We start from the raw sequence: 17,967 nt of genomic DNA, 5'->3' as shown, positions 1-17,967 counted from the left end.
AGGAATACTGACGTGTAAGGAGGAGCTGCAATTCAACTTTGTAGGACAGTCTCAAACATCCTTATTAATATGACACAGAAAACTGGACTGCATTTTAGAAAGAGAAATTACCCTAGTCAGGAAACAACAGATAGCCTTTACATAGACATTGGTCAAATCTGCAATCCTATACGTTTGAAAGCCCACAGTTGAAGCCTGTCTTTTATCACTTAGTTAAGTAACAGGGTATTCCAAAAACAAATACAACAAGGAAATGAGAAAATGAGTAAATATTTACTCACCAGCCTTCTCCTTCTCTGAAATAACTGGCATAGCCTGAAAGAAAAAAAAAAAAATACCACTATTAAAAAACATTAGGGAGTATTTAGGGAATACCAGGGGGAATATTAGGGAAATAATATTAGGGAAACATTATGAAATCCTTAGGTAAATTTTGTGAGTGTCTAGAAGATCTGGAAAAAACTGCAGTCTCACCGTGCTAAGCATTCTGGAGAGAAACATACAGTTCCCATTTGAGTGTCTTACAATCTATTGTAAAAGTAATTACCACTAGAAAGGGCTAGGAGAGAAGGGAGGAGATGGAGTTAATAAGATATTCTTATGATTACATTTTGAAAAAATCATCCCAAGAACACACAATCACAAAATTCCACTGGGAAATTACTTCATAATTTTGAGGGAGGAAGACAAAATCTGTGCAGCTGAGGATTTGACAGAAATGCCAAATTTCTCTTCTGTAGGCTCAAATATGTGCTGCTCTATAATATAGCAATTTCTTATTTTTTGTGTAAATTTTCAGAGACAAGTAATAGAATTGTTTTCATATTGGCTGTAATTGTTTCTGGACTTGGAAAATTGTATGAGACTTCTTTTTTTGCAATTGATGCCAATTTTGTTTCATATTATAATTTTCTTTCAGACTAATATAGAAGAACTTTCTGAGTGTATTTTCCTTAAAAAAATGAGATTATAGATTGAATGAACTATAAAGTGAAAATTATATGTCAAAAGAAGGAATTTTGAAATGTGCATATAGGATACAGGTAAGAAAGTTTGGATGAGAAATTGGATTGGGTATACAATGTGTGCAGAACTGCACACCGAGTTACTGAGTTAACATATCAATTTTACCTCCTTTCCACTTATGTTATCCTAGCCTTTATTCAGCAGATTTTCCTGCTGCAGATTCAAAGAAAAAGGAAAAGAGTAGAGATGGACAGAAATAAAGCAACCAGCTTCAGACTTGCTATAGAATTTCTCAAAACAGACTTCGCAATTTTAATTTCATTTGATTTGTCCTGCTATATACAATAGTGCTTCATACAACTTTCTGGATCAAATTTCAGCAGAATTTCTACTAGAACATGTCCTAGATGCTATACATTAATATATGCCTTTTGTGATTTTTTTCTCTTTCACCTGTACTCTGTCTGGCTAAATGTGTGTTGGTTGATTTTGACATTCAAAAATATTACACAACCAGACTAATATTATTCAAACCAAAAATATTCTCTTCCTGGCAAAGCATTTTCCTTGCATTTTACAAACATATATTTGTTCAGAAAAAGAATGAGTAATGCAACTAAATCTGAGGAAACACAGACTGAGGAAAATTAACATGCCAAAGAAACAATAAAATCAGAGTGAATCAAGGTCTTAGTTTCAAGAAAGAAAAAGTGTATAATATACGAATTTTTACAAAATGTTCATATAACTTTGAAAATGAGTATTTATTTTTCTTCTCTTTTCACACTTAAGTGGTTTCACTGGCTAAGATAAGTAAGAAAATCTGAGATTTACTATTCACATTAGTCCAAGAAGGAAATTTCTAAAGACAGAACTCTGTCAAGAGAAGAAGGTGAGAAAGAAACAAGCAAACAGGAAAAAAAACCCTTAATGGCACAAGAAAGAAAGAGAAAAAATTAGTGTGAATCAAATGGGAGGGTCAGGACAAAAGGAGGAAAGATGGGAACAGGTTAACATCACACTTTACTGTTGAGTTTTGTTAGCTACAAAAGGTATGATGGCTTCCTCTCAGAAAAGCTTAGAGAACACTGAAGTGGCTGAAGATGTGGCAACCAAGAGTGTCTGCACTGAAATCATAAGCTTTGTCATGGAAAAGAGATAACAATTTGATGGGGACAGCCTCTGGAAGCTCTAAATGCAAAGCCAAGAGGAACAGCTCAGGGGAAGCAGTTTCAGGACTTCATGGGGATATGGTAATGACAAAGAAAAAGATAATTTTCTGCTGGCTTTATGATAGACTTGAATGGACTTTGGTCATGTTTATAACTGCACTGTGAGTCCCTGGCAGTGCCTTTAGCCTGAATGAACTGTTCCTAAAATGCTGTCATTGTCATTCACATCAACATGTAGATTTTTCATATTGGCATATCAGATTTAGATATTGTTAATAATGCCATTGGTCACATCTATTTATTTCCTGGAAATATACAGTATTTATAATTGATGATCATTAAAACCTGTTGATGTACAATGAAATATACATTTTAGCGAATTTGTTAAATGGCAGTCTTAAAGGTTGCCAGGGTTTAATTGGAGGAAATACATAAAATCATCAAGCCTCAGGACAGATGTGGAAGTCACAAAATTTCTACTTCTGTTTAGTAGGATGAAGAAGCACTTTACCAGAAAATTGAAAGTCAGAGTGAGGTAGATTGCTTTGAAACATCTGTTTTCTAGAGTGCAGTGCTTCTCAATTAAGACGTAAAATGAGCTAAAAGTTTCATCAGGCCATTCTTTTGCTGCTCAAATGCTGAACGAAAGAAGCCTAAATGGACATAGCATCTCCTGAAAATTTAAAGTAAACTATGAGTAAATCTTGTTGAACAAGATCTCAGACAGTCCTCCTATTGTTTAGTTTTTTGTTAATACAGCTACACATGCTGCTTACATGCTGCCCAGTGGGAAAACATGATTGTTACTTATGAGAAATGCTCTCATCTTCAGTACAGTTTTGAATTCACTGGAGACCTTCCAATGAGTTCCATATGTTCCAAATGAATTGCATTCCCAGGAAGTGATTTAACATTTCTGGCAATAGAGCAATTAAACCGGATTTTCCTGCTTGACCAGATGGGTTCACTGTAACTTCACATTATTTCTCACTCTCCCCATAGAACTGAAGAACTAGACTAACAATTTCTGTATGATCAGATCACATGTGTTTTAGTAAAAAACAGACACATACCCTTCAAAGATTTAAACAAACATCTCCCAAACTCAGGCTCCTTTCTATGTTTCTAATAGTATGCATTCTTAGCAGCACCAAGAAAGAAAAGCAAAAAAAAAGGAGAGAAAAAGAGGAAAAAACTAGACCACTGCTGAAATATATTCAGCCTTTTCTTCCAAATTAGAGGATCGGATTTTTAAATTATGAAAATCCTACTTGAAACACTATGTGAAATTTCTGTGTGCAGTATTGCAGTATTGCAGTGTGTCACTGTGTGCAATCCTTGCAGTATTGCAACTGTGTCACTGAAAATGTACTGTGAGTGCAAATGTGACTGTAAAGTGTATGTAAAATGCTATAGAATTATAGAATTATGGAATTATAGAATTATTGAATTGTTTGGGCTAGCAGGGACATTTAGATTTTACCCCTCTGCAATGAGCAGGGACATCTTGAACTAGCTCAGGTTGCTCAGAGCACAGGCCAACCTGACCCTGAATGTTTCCAGGGATGGGGCATCTACCACCTCTCAGGGCAACCTGCTCCAGTATTTCACCATCCTCATTCTAAAAATATTCTTCCTCATATCTAATTTAAATCCACCCTCTTTTCAATGCCTGCCAAAAATTGTGCCCTCTTTCCTATAAGCCTTATCTTTCTTTCCTTATCTTTCCTAATCTTTCTTACAAGCCGCCTTTAGGTACTTAAGGCCACAATGAGGCCTTCTCCATGCTGACCAATCCCAGCCTTTCCTCAGCCTTTCCTCACAGGGAGGTACTGCAGCCCTCTCACCATCATCATGGCCCTGGTCTGGGCTCCAGCAGGTCCATGTGCTTCCTGTGCTGGGGACCACAGGGCTGGGCACAGTGCTCCAGCTGGGGTCTCACCAGAGCAGAGGGGCAGAATCCCCTCCCTCCCCTGCTGCCCACGGGGCTCTGGATGCAGCCCAGGACACGTTTGGCTCTCTGGGCTGTGAGTGCCCATGCCTGGGTCATGTCCAGCCTCTCACCCACCAGCACCCCCAAGTCCTTCTTGGCAGGACTGCTCTTGATATGTCCATTCCCCAGACAGAGAATTCTATTTCAGTAAACAAGATGCAGTTTGTAGCTGAAAACGGATGTCAAAAATGTTCAGACAGAAAAAAGAAAATTAAGCATTATTCAGTTTATCATTAAACAGAGTATGTTCTGGATTAATAGAATTTTAATTTTATTTTATTTAGAAGGTATATGCCAATTTTTAAGATTTGGATAAGTAGCAATTAAAAATTAACTGGGCTGTTTTACAAAAGAAAAAAAATCCATGGTCATCAGATGGTTTGGAATTGGGAAATACTGCAGTCCATAAGCAGAATTTTTCTCAGTAATATATCCCCATTACACCAAAACACTGAATAAGTATCTCTACTGGTAAATTCTGATATTTTGAAACTAAAGCCTTTCATGCTAATGAATCAGATTAAGAGAGTAAGCACGTAGAAAACCCTATCAAAAATTCTAATTAATTTAAAGTGCCATAATATTTTAGTATTGCATTGAATAGAAATAGTAGAAACACTATGGAAAAAAACCCAGTAATGATTAGTTTATCATTCAGACTTATTTACAAAACATTTTATTAAACTGTCAGTTTTTGAAACTAAGTTTTATTTTTTTTCCATCTGGATGAGGTAAGAAAAAATAAAACCATCAACTTTCAGGATAGAATAGCTTTAGAAGAGGAATTTAGCAAGTTCTTTCTTTATGGTCTTTAATTTTACCGAAGAAGAGTAGAACGGAAGGAAATTAAAGTCCACCCAGCAATAAAGGTGCATCAATTATCTCATTTTAAAAAGAAATTAATGTCACATTCAGATGTGTCTAGCTAAGGTTATGACAACACTATGAATTCAATTCCAGTTGAAGTGCAAAGCTGTATGCTTGCCTGCATGTGTTGTCCTCCAGTCTCCCTATACTTCCTCTTCTGCCTAGATATTTCAGTTTGCTTGAGCCTCTTTATGCCACTCAGGTCATGCACAGAGACCACTTTTAATTCGTGCTGGATGGTTGGCAGTTCTCCTTCCATGAGGCAATTGCCAAGAGGCTTCATTTGGGGTGGTCTGATAATTTCCTCTGCCTTTGTCATTCAGCTGGCAGAGTGTGACTTGCTGGATTGGAAGCACAGAACAACCATGCAGGATAACTGCCTTGTGCTCTGTCTGGTGTTATCATAGGCTTCCCATAGATCAGGGTGAGCTCCCAATGCTCTGAAATCTGCCAGGGCCAGGGTGAGCTCCCAATGCTCTGAAATCTGCCAGGACCACACGAAGCTGGTTCATATGACAGATAAGCCAAAAGCCTGTCTGCACCTTGTCCAGACGATTAAGTAGAGTTTGGCCATAACAAAGAATTAATTTCTTTCTTTATAGGGATACTTAAGACTTCACAGCAACATCTGGGGATTCCTGAATAGCCCAAGAGTTACTGTCACATTTTGTGAGAAACAATTTTTTTTTTCAAATTAGCAATTTCTAAACCTCAAGTTCTTTATATATAAGGACACAACTTGAAATAAAAGCAAAGGTTAAACTTCACAGGAGTTAATGAAATAAGGAATTTGATTTCCACTTAAACTGCCCTCTAATTTCTGGGATGGACATATAATACCTGAAAATGGGGTCAGTTACATTTTAACTCAATGTTAAGGAATGTTTATATAGCTTTTGGTAATAACAAAAATCTGTGTTTCCTTCCATTCCCTCAAACATAGGTATCTCTTCCCTAAAAAAACCCATAACTTGAATGTTAACACCAAAGCTGAGATGGGACACACTATGTCTAGAACTGGAGCGGCCCCAAGAGTGCTCATGCTTTTCATCAATCACCAGCTGTTCTATTAAGATTCATTTACACAGAGAGCTTTTTCCCAAGCTCACAAGTAACTTCTTGGGTAATATTTATCTTATAAAACCTTTTACAATAACAAACATATCAATAAACCCTGCAACACTGGCAAAACTGAACCAGAAGGCATGCAGCTCTATGAGACAACAGTAAAAGATATTTAGAGTCTCAAGTTTCACATTAACTTCAACATCATGTAATGTCTACAAATGTGATTTTGTCTTAAAGCCCTGGAGTCTGAGGAATGCTTCTATGTGGCTGACAAAAATCCCATGTGATTTCAGTTTTTACTCATCCCCTTATGTATAATACTTACAACCTTAGAACATGTTTCATATAAATAAAAAATTCATAGTATCGTGTGATGATAGAAGCTAAAATCTGTTACATGATGAGTCCAAGTCACAAATCAACTGTGAGCACCTACTTGCAGAATAAATAGAATTTAAAATCCTGCAATTCCTGTCTTTCCTTAGCCTCCTCAAAGAAAACAAAGGAGTCCTTTGCCCTTCATCCTGATAAAAGCAAGTCACTCTTACTAATTTTGAAGGGTTCAGATATGAAAATGAGGGAGCTCACCTCGTGGCTGCAAGTTCCAGAATCTATAACACCAATGCTGCATCTTCATGAGCTAATTGAAAAAAGGTTAGCTGTAGAAATCATCAGGGATGTAAGTGAGCAATCTGATTCTAATAATCTTTCTGACACTCAGCCCAAATTCAGTGGTTGATTGCTATCTACTTTTTTGTATTCCACTAATGTTTTTCTCCTGGATTCAGATATCACTGAGGTTAGTGGCATAACTGCAATAGTTTCTGGAATATTATGTATGAAGGATTGGTATTTAAGAGACCTCACTGTGTTCAGCTTTAAGTTCTGCAAAAGAAAATCAGTTGTAGAGCATTGCAGCAGCTGACACCTACTGGGAGAGCAGCATCTATTGAGATTTACTGAGATTCATCTTGTGTGAGTTTGAGCTCTTGAATCTCTGCAGATAATCCCAGCTGCAGAGCCTCTTCCCATTTTTAGCTACAGCAGTCTATTACAACTGTTTGGAGTTCTCTAACTAACTAAATAAAAAAAGCAAATCCCAAGAAGGTAGCTTTTAAAACATGATATGTATGTTTTGGAATGAATCTTGATGCTTACAGTCTCATGGGTATTCAGTCACTGTGATATTACTTTTGTTAGACCAGCTGGGAAAGGATCTAAAGCAGATCCTTCAGGAAGCTCTTGATCTTGAGCTTTATTTCAGGCCTAAAAGAATAAATTACTACAAAAGTTACATTTCTTCTGTGATGATGAAACCTTTACTTTCTGCAGAGCCTCACAGTTCTTTGGTCAGAAAGCTGCAGAGTCACAAAAATGCGATGCTAATTGTGGGATGATAGAGACAGAAAAGGAGGAGCATGGCTGACAGAAACAGTGATGGGTTTGGGAGCATCAAGAGAGTGTTTGATTGAGGAAAAAAGTACATCTAACTTTGCAAGGTGGCAGGGCTGAGCATAAGCGAGTAAGTTATCACCAACCCTGATAAATGTGATAATAATCATATTTCTTTTTGGTTTACTAAAAGATAGAGAAATGTAGATTAACATAAACCACCCTATTTTCTTTTACAATGAGAAGAAAAATGACAAGAACAAGAAGCACACAAGATGGAAATGGTTTTATCTCAGGCAGGAGGTGGAGGTAAAAAGGAGGGGAATAAAAATTAAAACATGTTACCTGGACCTTATTTACATATTTGTCCATATTCTTGGAATCTCAGCTTGTTCATGCTTCAACATGCACATGTAACAAGCATAAGCTTAAAAAATAACCAAACACCAATACTGTGACCTTACTAAGTCAGTATATTTCTAGGTCATTCAAGAGAAAAAGAGATGAAATGAAACGAGTTCTTTAGCTCTTTGCATACCATTTCTGTTAACATTTAAATATTTGTCAAGGTTTTGGGGAACAGAGTCAGTAAATCAAATCCACAGTTTTTGGGTGAAAAGTAGAAATGTATGAAAACAGCCCAATGACAGAAAAAAAGAAACAAAATCATGTAACAAGTAAACATGAAAACTATATTTTTCTGAAAAGAAATGGGAGCTTTGACTCCAAAGAGAGCCTGTGGAAAGGATGCAAAGTAGCTTTTTAAAATCCATATATAAAAATGAAACTCCTAAAAAATACCCCAAGCCCTTGAAAATCCTCTTTGGAAAAACAAATTATTCATCAGCATAGCGGTTGTATGCTAAAAAACGAATCTCCTTTCCTTTCTGTGAGAAAAAAAATCCAATTATAGCCATTTTTATTTTAATATCTAAACTCTGGTCAAACTGAGTATCAAATTTCCTCTGCTCAAAGCCCCCAATACCTGGTTCTTCTGATACAGTTAATAAATCAGAGAAATATATGTTTCATCTGCCATATAATTTCCTCAGCAGGAAGTACTACTGTGAGATGACTACTCCAGGTCTGTGATGTGATCAGTCCTACTACATGTCTTCAGGGACTTTTAACACCTTGTTTAACTGAGTAATGCCTGAACCAACCTCTCCTGGTACATACCTACATGGAAAGACCCCAGCCCAGACAACACACACCCTACATGTCTTCCATCTCTGCAGTCATTCCATTTTATTCTCAGGCACCGTCTGCCAAACCGGCATCTCTGCTGCCATAAAACCGCAGAAACCAAGAGAAATACATCTGGGAAGTTTTGCTCATGCTACTGACATACTGTAAAATCTGGGAGGAAGGAGGAGCTTTGCAACAGACTGCAGGGGATTCTGGGTTCCATTCAACACCTTAATAATCAGCTATATGTGCTGCAGGGTAAAGTTAGGATGAGCTCACTGCATGGGTAAGATGGCAGAGTAGTTATTCCTTTTCTTAAAGCAGGACTACTGGCGATAGTCATGGTCTGCCCCTAATACATCAATAGTCTGACAATCCTTTTTGCCACTTAAAAATCTTACAAACATCTAATTTTTCTCATCTTTAAAATGTGAACAATAATATTTTAACATTAAAAGGAATGTCTGGGGGCTTTTGAGTGCCTAAAAAACAATTCTGCAAATATTCTGATTGACATGATAGACTTTTCTATGTCTCATGCATAAAAGTGTAGTATTTTGTAAGATTTACAAATAAGAAAGTTAATTAATCTTATTTTTGAACATATACACCTTTTTCTTACAATAACTAAGCTTTTCTCTTCTAAATGATCTAGCATGCTTTGTATTTCTGTAGCTTGCATTCTGATATCAAAATGTTTTCCAGTAAGAAGTTCCATATTTTAGTTCAACTGTTTATAAGACTTTGATTTTTAAAATCAGGGAGAGTTAGAGTAGACACAGCTCCATATATCACTGTGATGTATAAAAATGATATTGCAATTTTTATTTTATGTAACAGGTATAATAATATTGTAGTTAAAGAATGGCCAAGTAGAGCTGGTGAAGGATATGATTTATCTGAAAAATCCTTATTTTATAAACTCTTTTATGATGTACTCAAAAGTTGGAGATGATTCAATACTGCCATTCATTTATCTAACATAAATTCAAAACATTTTTGTTTTCTATACATGATATAGAAATATCATATATATAGATATAGAAATATCAGATATAGATTCTAATTCATGGGGAAAAAGAAATTGTTACTGATACAGAGCACAATACAGAACTGTAGTAAGTGAAGCCTCAAGATGGGGCAACCTGGCTCATAATCTTCCTGTCTGTGTTGTGTCTGTTTCCTTTTTAAAGACACAGTTCTGGGTAGGCACATATGGATAGGAATAAAAGGTAAAAATCTACTCTAAAAACACAGGATTTCTATCAAAACTTTTTCTAATTGCTAAATTTATTATGAAGAGAGCCCTTTTAAACTCCTTTCTTTTCCAGAAGTTCTAAAATTGTTCTTTCAGGATTGCTTTATTTATTTTGTTCTGAATTTTATTTTTGGTTTCTGAGCAAAGAAGTATCTCATCAATGTCTGTGTTCCCACGCTATTCCCATGAAAATCTCACTCAGGCGTGCAGACAGATGCACTGCAGATCCTGAGAGTATGAAGAGGGTCCAATTCTGTGAAGTGCTGAGCATTTCCTGTGTTTCCCCAGGATCATGCCTTGCTAGTACAGTTTCCTCCTGAATTTTTCCAACTTTCCCAAACTTTGTGTGGCGTATTACAAAAATATAGTTCACAGTTTCTAAGATTTCAAAACTTTCCAGAGGGAAACAGCACACATGAGTCCAAGTATACTTTTGCTTTCATACTAATACCAGTTCCCTGAGGAGAGTTGGAATTATTCTGTATTTTAGTTAAGAGGGACTATTACAAATATGAAGTATTTTCTGCCAATACACTCTTGACTGAATCTTATGTTCACACTCAACTCTTCTAGAACCAAATTTTCACAAGCATTTAAAATTCCTAACCATTACAATAGTCCAAAAAACTGTAAAAGTCTGTAAATCCCATTTCATCACACAAAAAGAAGAGGTTCTTTCTAAAAAGCAGATAGTCTGCTGGCTGGTGGAGTAGATTTATGACAAAAGTGCTGTATTTCTTATAAGGAAGATTTTGTGGGAAGATATATATGCGTAAAATAAATATAAAATTTTGTATCCACCCATCTTAATTCTTATTTTTGCATGTAAATTTAAGTTACAGGCTGGCTGCAGGAAGTGTAGATACCTCTTTTAAAAAACCCAATTTCTGTCTTGGCAGCAGAGTAAGCAGAAATGTGGCTTAGTGAAAATAAACTGTCCAACCAACAAACAAAACAACAATACTGTACCAATTCTTGTATGAGTGCCTGTTTTTCATTGGAAAGAATGGGAGAATGCAATATCCCTGGCCACCCATGTACTTTAGACCTTCAAACTAAGTGTTTGAGACCTGAACTCAGTTCAGGAAGGAATGGGCTGTACATGCAGCAGCTTGCAAAACTTGCTGTGTCTCTCAAAACAGTAGTATAAAATGAAAGTTTTATTTATATTTGCCTGTTTTTAAAGTAATTTGGTGATAGCTGTGATAAGCTAACCCACAGACAAATTAGATCAAGATTTTTCAGTCTGCCTTTTTAATGCCTATTTCTCCAATGTTTTGTACTTCTAGTCTAGTCAAAATTTGCGCCACTCTGATCACTTTTCGCAGTCCAATCTTACTCCCTAACCTCACAATCTCAGCATGTTTTAGAAAAGAGAGGAACATCCAGATGTGAGGACTCAACAGGCTAGGGACTATTTAGAGAAATTGAATGTATTCTAACCTGTGAGACTAAAGGAAATCTACCCAGGCATGCTGAAAGAGATGGCTGATATGATCGCAAGGAAACCTACATCAGTGGAAAACCATGACAGCTCTGGGGTGCTCCTGATGGCTGGTAAAGACTTACACCTCTATTCAAAGGAAGCAAAGAAGCAATGACTCTAACCTTGTAAGCCCATCTTAGACCAGGGTAAGACCACAGAACAGACCTTGGAATCCATTACCAAAGACATGAGTTGCAGGAAGGCAATTGGGAGCAAACAACAATTTATCGAGAACAAATCATCCTTGACCAACCTGATTTATCTTTCAAGATGTAATCACAGGCTATGTGGACAAGAAGAGAGCAGATAATATACCTTAACTTTCAGAAGATTTTCTACAATGTCTCCCAAAGCAGCCTCATTTGAAAACTAGAAGTATGAGCTGGAAGAACAGACGGTGAAATGGGTTGAAAGCAGTTTGGACTAACATAACTCAAAATTGCCAATACATTAAAACTGACATCTTTAGCTAAGGTATCTAGTTCAAAACCAGCTTGTCTCTTAGAGTTTTTAGAATGTGGCAGAACAAATTTTTTCTGAGTTCCTAATGGAATCTGGATGCTCCTTTTAGATGCAGGACAAAATGGCTGAAAAGATAATGCCAAACATCACTGAACACAGAAGAGCAGTTCTGCACTCAGCCTGAAGAAAAGATAAAATTCTATGAAAACCAGAATCAGTGATATTTCAGGGAGTTCCCTAAAATGCCAAGGATTGGGAACCTTTGGAAGCTGATAAATCTCCTACTATGTGCACCGAGTCCTACAAAGTGTAAGAATCTCTTGTGAAGACTTCAAAGAAATGCACAAATTCAAGCCTGAAATCCAGGCAGGAAAAAGAGGGTGGCTCAAAATATAACCTTACAGTTGCTGCAGATGTGACAGATTGTCTTGAAGTATTTTTCACAGATATCAAGAAAACAAATAATGGTAGCAGAAGGAGATGATGTTGCCATAAGCAGTAATAAGAAATTTCCATGGGTTTCCAAGCAATCTGTTAAATTTATGTTTGTGAGAATGTGACAGTATTTACAAGTGTACATAGCTTCAAAGCTACATTTGAACAGGACTAAACAATCCAAACTTTCAGCTTAGTAAACACCACACAAAATACCATATATTTTAACACTTGCTCTCCTGATTGGTGTGAGTGTTATGAAACCTAAATATTCCTAACAGAGCAGTCCTGAAATCCTGGCACTAGAAGCATCTAGTTCTGGAGAAACCATAAGTTGTTCCTATACACGTAGAAACAACCCTGGCATACAAACAAATATATTGCAGCAAGTTTCCTGATATTTCTTTTTGTCCTATACTGAAAATTCCATAGTTAAGTTATTAGGAAGTTGAGACTAAGGAAAATATGTCACAAAAGATTGGTTTAGTATTTCATTACTAGAGGGGCTCTTCAGAATAGCCTCTACAACTATTCTGTTCTCTCATATAAAGCTTTAGAAAAGCTGCTGCAGGTACAGATTTTTGGCTTGTATTAAAAAGAAAAATGTTCTGAAAGCAGTTAGATACTGTTCAGACCATCACTGATCAAAAAGTACTGAAAGTGCTGAAAATTATTACTTCCTATTATTCCTATTTCTTTTTCAAGTTAACATACTCATGTATTGTAAAATTTAAAGGATTTCAACAATGTATTTAGCTTTCTCCTCTCTCCTCTCCTCTCCTCTCCTCTCCTCTCCTCTCCTCTCCTCTCCTCTCCTCTCCTCTCCTCTCCTCTCCTCTCCTCTCCTCTCCTCTCCTCTCCTCTCCTCTCCTCTCCTCTCCTCTCCTCTCCTCTCCTCTCCTCTCCTCTCCTCTCCTCTCCTCTCCTTTTTTCTTCCCCTCTCACAAAAATTGCATGAAACAAAGTAGAAGAGAGCAGCTATTCTGACGTCCTATAGACAAATATCTACCATGCATATCAAAGAAGTAGTCTTCAGGAGAGGGTTCAGGTTGTAGGCCAAAAGTATTTGGCATAATTTATTTTATTTAAATTAATTTAATTTATTAAATTAATTTAAATAAGCCAGATAGAAAAAAGAAAGAAAATTTTGTGTAGGACATTATGATGAAGGGAAAGAAAAATAAATCAGTATTTCAGCTGGTTGTATCTAGTGAGTATCTTGTAGATTTGTTCAATAATGTGATTGCATGCTAAACAGAAGAGAGTCTTCGTACCATCCCAGGGCTTCTCTGGTCTGTACTGTATTTCTATTTGTGATGAATGCTCCAGACAAAAGTATAGCCTGTCTTTTGTGCTTTGGAAACCCTTGACTAGCCAGGGATAATCATTCTGTTCCAATGCCTAGAGGTGATGAAATAAAGTGTGATCTTTTATTTTAGTTCTTATTTTCCTGAAAAACTAAAGCAAGGAAGTTGCCCACATACTGATTCATGAACAAACTTTTCACAACCTAAGAAAGAAATTACTGTGGATGGGAACTGCTGGAACAAGAGAGACTTCTGAAATCATCATGCATCTTTCCAAAGACATGGAAAGATGGATCCAATCTCGTTCCCTAGTAAGTAACCTAATTTGTTTTAAAGACTCGAGATGATTCCAATCTGCAACTTTCCCTTATATATGGTGTCACAATTAACTGTTCTTTTGCCATTAAGGTAATACAAGGTTGAACTTTCAATTGCATTCCGTAGCAAATGAGTCAATCTTCTTATGCCTTTGCTGGCAAGACTTAAAAGCCAGTCACTCTTAGATATCCTTTCCACATTCCTACACACAGTTATCAAACCACTTGCTATACTTTGGGCTGATTCCCAAGTGCTTGCCAGGAATGAGAGATATGATATACTATAAAAGCATTTACTTCTGAAGTGACAGAATTGACCTCAATTCCATCTGTGAGTATTTATTTAATTTGAATTACTGTGGATAAATGAACTTTTCCAGGAATTATCACTGATCATGATCCCAAGTAAAACCCTGAACACAGATCTACCACAGTAATTTTGTTAATTAAACTTAAGAGAAACCAATGGGAAGCCTTCCTTGACTTCAGCAAGCACCGAATCCTTTCCTAGATCACTGAAGACTACCTTCCTATATCTTTTCTGACTTCAAATGCTAAAGAAGTGGATGTTTCTTTGGTCCATTCAATCTCACTTTCATTAGATGCTTTATTTGCCCTGTCAGTTTTACAGCCTGCTACTGAAATAAAGTTTGAGAACCAATTTTGGTGCCTGAGAACCAATTGAATGTACCCCATCAAACAAGGGTCATGATATGCCTGTGTCATGTCGTACCTCATGTGAGAAGGAAGCAAACTGTTGAGCCACCTCATACTCAGAAAGACTTCTGTCACATATGTCACAAATCCAACAAGACAAAGTACATTTCCTACTGCCAGCTATAGAAAGGAGTCATAAAAAAATTAATTAGCCTTTGTAGTGCTTAGTTGGAGGAACCAGGTTAAAAGAAATCTTGAAGCTATTTTTAAAATGCCTAGTAGCATTATACAGCTTCTGATACCAAAACTACCTGAAGGGAGGCTGTAGCTAGGTGAGGATCAGCCTCTTCTCCCAAATAACAAGCAATGGGATGGGAGGAAATGGCCTCAAGTTGCACCAAGGGAGGTTTAGATTGAAGAAAAGGAAAAAAAATCCACATTGAAAGTGTGATCGAGCATTTGAACAGGATGCTCAGGGAAATGGTGGAACTACCACTCCTGTAGGTGTTCAAAAAAAATATAGATGCAGTGTTTGGGGACATGGTTTAGTGGGGGAACTTGCAATGTTAGATTCCTGGTTGAATCTTAGATGATCAGCCTTAATGATTCTATTATTCTACTTGAAAGTAATTTTTTCAGAGTAATTTAAGGTCTCATTATATGGAATTATTTTCTATATTTTATACAACACATATGTTGTATATGTGTATATGCGTTAACAACTTACTTATTATCTATCAATGAAATTACCAACATCTTTTAAAATAACTTTAGTCCAAAATAAAATAGGCAGTGGAGCAGGAATCCTACAATTAAATGTCTCTCTCATTTGGATGAATTCCTCCTGCAGGTGAGGAACACAGCTCTCTAGCACTGTGGGATCAGTGTGGTTTTAATGAGCAGCTGATGGGGCCAAGACTTGGGAGAGTGAGAGGCAGAACTGGGAAAATTTTCCTCAGGTACTGCCTTTTAGTGGAAGGGCAGCTGCACTATTTGGGGAAATCTTATTTAGCTGAGAGACAGTCAGTTCCAGAGTATCTAAAAACTGACAGAGCAGATGTGTTTGTTGAAGAGGTTGAAAGGAAGGGCTTGGTAAACACCAGAGCTCCTAGTGCTGGATGTTACAGCTGACCTGCACCAATGCTTGCAAGAGTGGGAACTTCATACATGCACATACACAACCCATGGGACAAAAACACAGCAACAGTGTGATTACCACTTTGAGTCTAGCTATTGGAATTCAGTGAAAACAGTAAGGAGAGATTTAATAGCTCATACAGCTTCTGTGGGAACTTCAGATAACCACACAGACCTCAGCAGGAATTAAGAAAGAATTTCCCATGCATTTTTATGGAAGTTGCATATTCCATGTGGATTCGCACAGGAGGGTGATTTACCAGTGGGAAGAACTGAGTCAATTTCTCATTTTGAAAGGTGATCTTGATAGTGTTTTTGGGATATAATTTGCTAATAGATCACCAGACAGCAAAAAATGCAAATTTGTGGGGTTTTTTTCCAAGTAAATCTTAAAGACTATCTGCCAGAAGATGACAATGATGTGTGGAAGAAGATAAAGGCATAATTTATTCACATAGGTTAATGAAAAAAATCCACTTTTTAATTGCTGGAGAGGGAATCTTTAAAAAACCCCTTCATACTAGGAAAATTATGTGCAGACATTTTTTTAAAATAAATTTCTCAATCCATCATGTATCAATAAAAAGTCTTGCATTTAAACTTTTAACCTAATTCTTCATATACACTTTCCCATCACAGCCACATATCACATGTGTTTCTCAAATGATGCTTTTATATATATTTATGCCACTTCCATAATGTTAAATATAAATTATTCATTGTATCTGCTGTCTAAAACTGTTTTGATTCTCATTTGTAGAGATAGTCAACACCCACCAATTTCAGATAAAATTTATCAATCATCACCTTCATATTTCACCTAACACAGTGTAAATCCATGCCTTCATTGCTATTGTTTTATTCCCTGCTTCTGATCTGAACTCTGACAAAGGCTGTGACCATGCTTATTTGTTTCTTTCTCACAGTATACCTTTTTTCCTGGATCAAAAACATGCCCATAGATGCCTTGTTTACAGGCTTATTTTGTCAAATACAGTCAGTCATTACATCCAACAATTATTTCCCCAAAGACTTATGTGTCCCTGCCCATGTCAAATGCTGCCCCTAGCCCACTGTTGTTTGAAGACAAGATAATGAGAGAGCATTTTTTAAAATGTTTTACTCATTAACAATTCTGTGGGGGTTTTTTTGTCTCTCTTAGTGTGAGCTGCCTTACCTTGGTCTTTAGACTGAAACCTTCTTCAAACAGGACTGTTACTGAAATCAAACACCATACTTGCAGCAATTGAAAAAATAAAAATAATGGTGATATTGGTAGCTTGATAGTGTTTTTGCTTTAGTTCTCATCGAGAGCAGACATGATTACACTTCACAAATGTATTTTAAGTAGTGACAACATTATCTGTATTACTGAAGCACTCAAAAGCCACAGACTGGGACCACAACCTCATTGTGCAAGATCCTGCACAAACAGGGCAGAAGAATTACCCATACACCAGAAGGAATGCAACCAGCATAAAGCAACAGTCCTCATTCACACTGATGTGGGAGTACAAGGAAAATGATCATTTGTGTCACATAAATAACATTCTAATTATTCTGGGAACACTGGGATCTTGACTGATATCAAACATTTTCGGATACCCCAGAAAAAGAGTACAGTCCTGAAAGCACTTGGAACAGTCAATGAGAAAACTTTGCTGATGTATGTGGGCATGACCCTCATGAGGAAAATGGGAAGGATTCCAGCCTCCTGTGTTTTGGCTTTTCTCACAATTGTGAATCTTACCCTAAGAGTATTTTTCTGAAGCATCTAGGCTCTCAATAATCCTGAACATTACAAAATACCGAATTTTTTTGATCTAAAATATTTTGATGGTTTTTCTTCATCAACTGTTTAGTCTTTTAATTTTTAGTGAAACATGAACTGCTGTTATTCTTCTCATTTCCCCATTTCCACTTTCCTTCTAAAGAGGATCATCATTTCCAAAATATTCAGCCCCTTCAACGCACTGCTGCTCCAGGGGTACATATGCCCTTTCTCTTTTTCTACTTTCGTATACAAAAGAATGATGAGAATCACTGACAATTCCAGAGCTTTTGAAGAACTTTTTAATGCAATTTATGTTCTTCATGGACTATATGGAAATGCCTTTGTCTTGCTAGAATGAGATATTTTCTAAAGTTCTATCACTGTCATAAAGATTACATTTGTAGAAAAATTGTGAACTGTCCAAATATGTAGTACAGCTCATAAAAATATGCATTAAAGATTTTACTATATCATGGATGGCATCATTG

General features: G+C 36.6%; 1 protein-coding gene across 2 annotated transcripts in view; it reads right to left on the bottom strand.

Moving 5' to 3' along the window:
• DLC1 (DLC1 Rho GTPase activating protein) overlaps window positions 1-17,967 on the bottom strand; it is a 215,364-nt gene that overhangs the window by 129,207 nt on the left and 68,190 nt on the right. For both annotated transcript variants that reach the window (XM_071432311.1, XM_071432310.1), the window contains one exon: window positions 282-315. In XM_071432311.1, coding sequence (XP_071288412.1) covers window positions 282-315 — 34 coding nt within the window. The remainder of the gene's footprint in view (window positions 1-281; window positions 316-17,967) is intronic.

The sequence above is a fragment of the Agelaius tricolor genome, unplaced genomic scaffold (genome assembly GCF_023055355.1).
Source record: "Agelaius tricolor isolate 1412-34295 unplaced genomic scaffold, bAgeTri1.0.p SCAF_8, whole genome shotgun sequence".
Classification (NCBI taxonomy): Eukaryota; Metazoa; Chordata; class Aves; order Passeriformes; family Icteridae; genus Agelaius; species Agelaius tricolor.
The sequence above is the reverse complement of the archived record's forward strand: the minus strand, read 5'-3'. Positions and strand labels throughout refer to the sequence as shown.